This window comes from Chenopodium quinoa, unplaced genomic scaffold (assembly GCF_001683475.1).
Source record: "Chenopodium quinoa cultivar QQ74 unplaced genomic scaffold, ASM168347v1, whole genome shotgun sequence".
NCBI lineage: Eukaryota > Viridiplantae > Streptophyta > Magnoliopsida > Caryophyllales > Amaranthaceae > Chenopodium > Chenopodium quinoa.
The window spans coordinates 2,610,950-2,613,595 of record NW_018742329.1 but is presented as its reverse complement, the minus strand read 5'-3'; the positions used below and the strand labels follow the sequence as shown (position 1 = coordinate 2,613,595).

General features: G+C 39.2%; 1 protein-coding gene across 1 annotated transcript; it reads right to left on the bottom strand.

Moving 5' to 3' along the window:
- Positions 1–942: 942 nt before the first annotated feature.
- On the bottom strand, positions 943–2,064 carry LOC110689588. The gene has a single exon (XM_021866353.1). It carries the CDS (start codon positions 2,062–2,064, stop codon positions 943–945), a length of 1,122 nt encoding a protein of 373 aa, XP_021722045.1.
- Positions 2,065–2,646: the final 582 nt, after the last annotated feature.

Sequence of the window (2,646 nt, the reverse complement as noted above, 5' to 3'; positions counted from 1 at the left end):
AACTTGTGAAAGAGGAGAATTGGTGAATGAAAACGGAGTTTTTGATACGATATTTATAGAGAAAATCAGCCAAAAAAGATAATTTAACAAAACAGAGTCTGACGCTCAGGAAACAGAGCTGGTGCCAACCCTGGCTAGCTGGCGCCAGGCGCTAGGGCGCCTAGCGCCAAGCCTGGTTCCAGGCGCCAAGGCGTGGGGTTGGACGCCAAGCTTGATTTCGATGCATTTTCGAAAATCTGATAAATTTACCGTACTGGAGGATAAAATAATATAATTTCTTCGAAAATGCTATTTGATTTTGATTAAAACTCTGAAAAGTCAACAAAGTCAACTTATTAATGCTAATTGAATTAGGAATGAAGAGAACTTTCTAGAAGATTCTAGAAGACTAAAACCATTCCTAATTGCATTAGGAATGATAAATCATATTAGGCTCTCCCCTAGATCATTGAGCCGCACATAAAACTCAAATCGGGCCCAGTTTAGTAAATTGGCCATAACTTCCTCAATATTCATCGGAATTGGGCTTATAATATATCATAGGAAAGGTCTTTGCAAGCCCCATCCAACTACACCATTATTGGACCCATATCATGGAACAACCAAACTGGATTGGCTGTTTTCTTAAAATAAAGTTTTCAAAAACAGAGAGAAGAGAAAAGAAAATAAAAACTTTCCGCAACACTAGACTTTTCCACACGTTCGTTTCATTTGATTATGATTCGACGTGAAAGGTACTCATCACTGGGTTTGGTTTTGGGGAGACACAAATGGGTGTTTACACTCTTGGTCAGATAACTCAAGGGTAATGATTTGAGCGCAAGACATAGAAAGGGAAGAAGAAGGGTTTGAGCTTGTAAATAATTGAATGAAGTGATTCCTGGATAAATCTTTTAAAATCAACTGATCAGAAATTAAAGTACCAGAAGCATCATTCAAGGCTTAAATTTTCCCTCTACTTTTCCTAGCTTTGGCAAGAGTGTGGAAGTATTTGGTGTTAAAATCACCAAATTTACTCCAATTTATGCCAGCCTTTTTAGCCCAAATAACCCTTTCTTTTTTATAGATAAGATTTAACTCATGGATAAGATCATATTCTAAATTAACAAGAAATCTAGAATATCTGTTTGCTAAAGAAAGTTGAATGCCATTGAGTCTAGCTAATAAGATCTTTTTTTGCATATTCAAATTCCCAAAAACATTTGTGTTCCAGTAAGGAATGGAAGAAAGAAACTTATTCCTACCAATCAACAAGGGTTGACATTGATCAGTGGCTTTCCAATGGGACACAAAGAAATATTTAAATCTATCATGTTGCAACCAAACCTCTTTACATCTAAAGGGGAATGGACCTCTCACAGGATCATCACATAGACTAATCAAAATTGGATTATGATCAGAATATTTTCTAACAAGAGTAGTAACCTTTACCTGAGGAAAAACTTCTACAAAAGCTGCATTTGTGATTGCACGATCAAGACGTTCCCTTATAACTCTTCTTCCATATCTAGCATTTTCCCAGGTGTAAGGGTTTCCAACAGTTCCTAAGTCCATTAGACCAGCAGCATCGGTGAAATTGTTGAAGTCCCTACAATAAGAAGACCTAAAAGCTCTTCCTCCCCGCTTTTCACCCTGGGAGGTAACTTCATTAATATCTTCAACAACTAACCAAGGAGTGGATGAAGGAGGGAGATTAGACTTCAAATCATTCCAAAATGAATGTCTTTGCCTAGGAATACTAGGTGCATGCACTGTAATTAACACTTCAGGCTGATGATTATGGAACTTAAAAAGGGAGTGGAATTTATGTTCATCTTCTGTGTAGTAAAGTGAATCCAGAGTAGATTTCCAAAAAACACAGATCCCTCCTCTTAGCCCCCTAGCAGGAATAACTTTATTCTCAGAAAAATTAAGTTGTTTCCTAAGATCAACAGCTCTACCAGCATCAAACTTTGTTTCTAACAAGATCAAAACATCAGGCTTATGAGTACAAACAAGACCCCATGCATGAGATAGAAAATCATCATTATTTACTCCCCTAGCATTCCAAACAATGAGCTTCATTTTCAAATTTGGCAGAGGCTTTTGAGGAGATAATCTAGGAATATCACTTGGTTGATGATTTGGGGGAAGAAAGAATTACTCCCAATCCTTCCAGTGGTTCCAATGGCCCAGTCCATGAATGTCCTCTATCTTTATCGGAGATATGTAATTCCTTAGAGCTAATTCTGTCGAGGATCCTCCAAGCTTAACACCTGTGCTTGCATTCCTAGCACCTCCCCTTGAGTTAGATAAATCACGATATGGTGACCTTGATGAGCCATGTTTTGGCCTTCTATTACACACTGCAAGGGAGTAACTGGTAACTTTTCGTGCATGCGCCTGAAGTGGAGTAACCTCTCGTGAGCTGGCCAGTGTAGAGGCAGACTCATTCTCGCATGAGGGGGCATTTCCTCCTCCCTGCGCCTCAAAGCATCCATCGCTGCTATGCATGATGTTGTTAGTAGAGAAACTGTGGTTGGAATTCTCACTGGAGTGCAAATTGGGCTGGGAATTTCTGGGGAAATTGAGAGAGTCGATGGTTGAGTCTGCACAGGGAGAGCATCCCTGTAAGTCCAATTTCAAACCAGGGATGACCCTTGGAAT

Bases quoted from the DNA above. Each gene is read 5' to 3' on its own strand.
- LOC110689588 (XM_021866353.1), bottom strand. From the start codon at position 2,064: ATGAAGCTCATTGTTTGGAATGCTAGGGGAGTAAATAATGATGATTTT.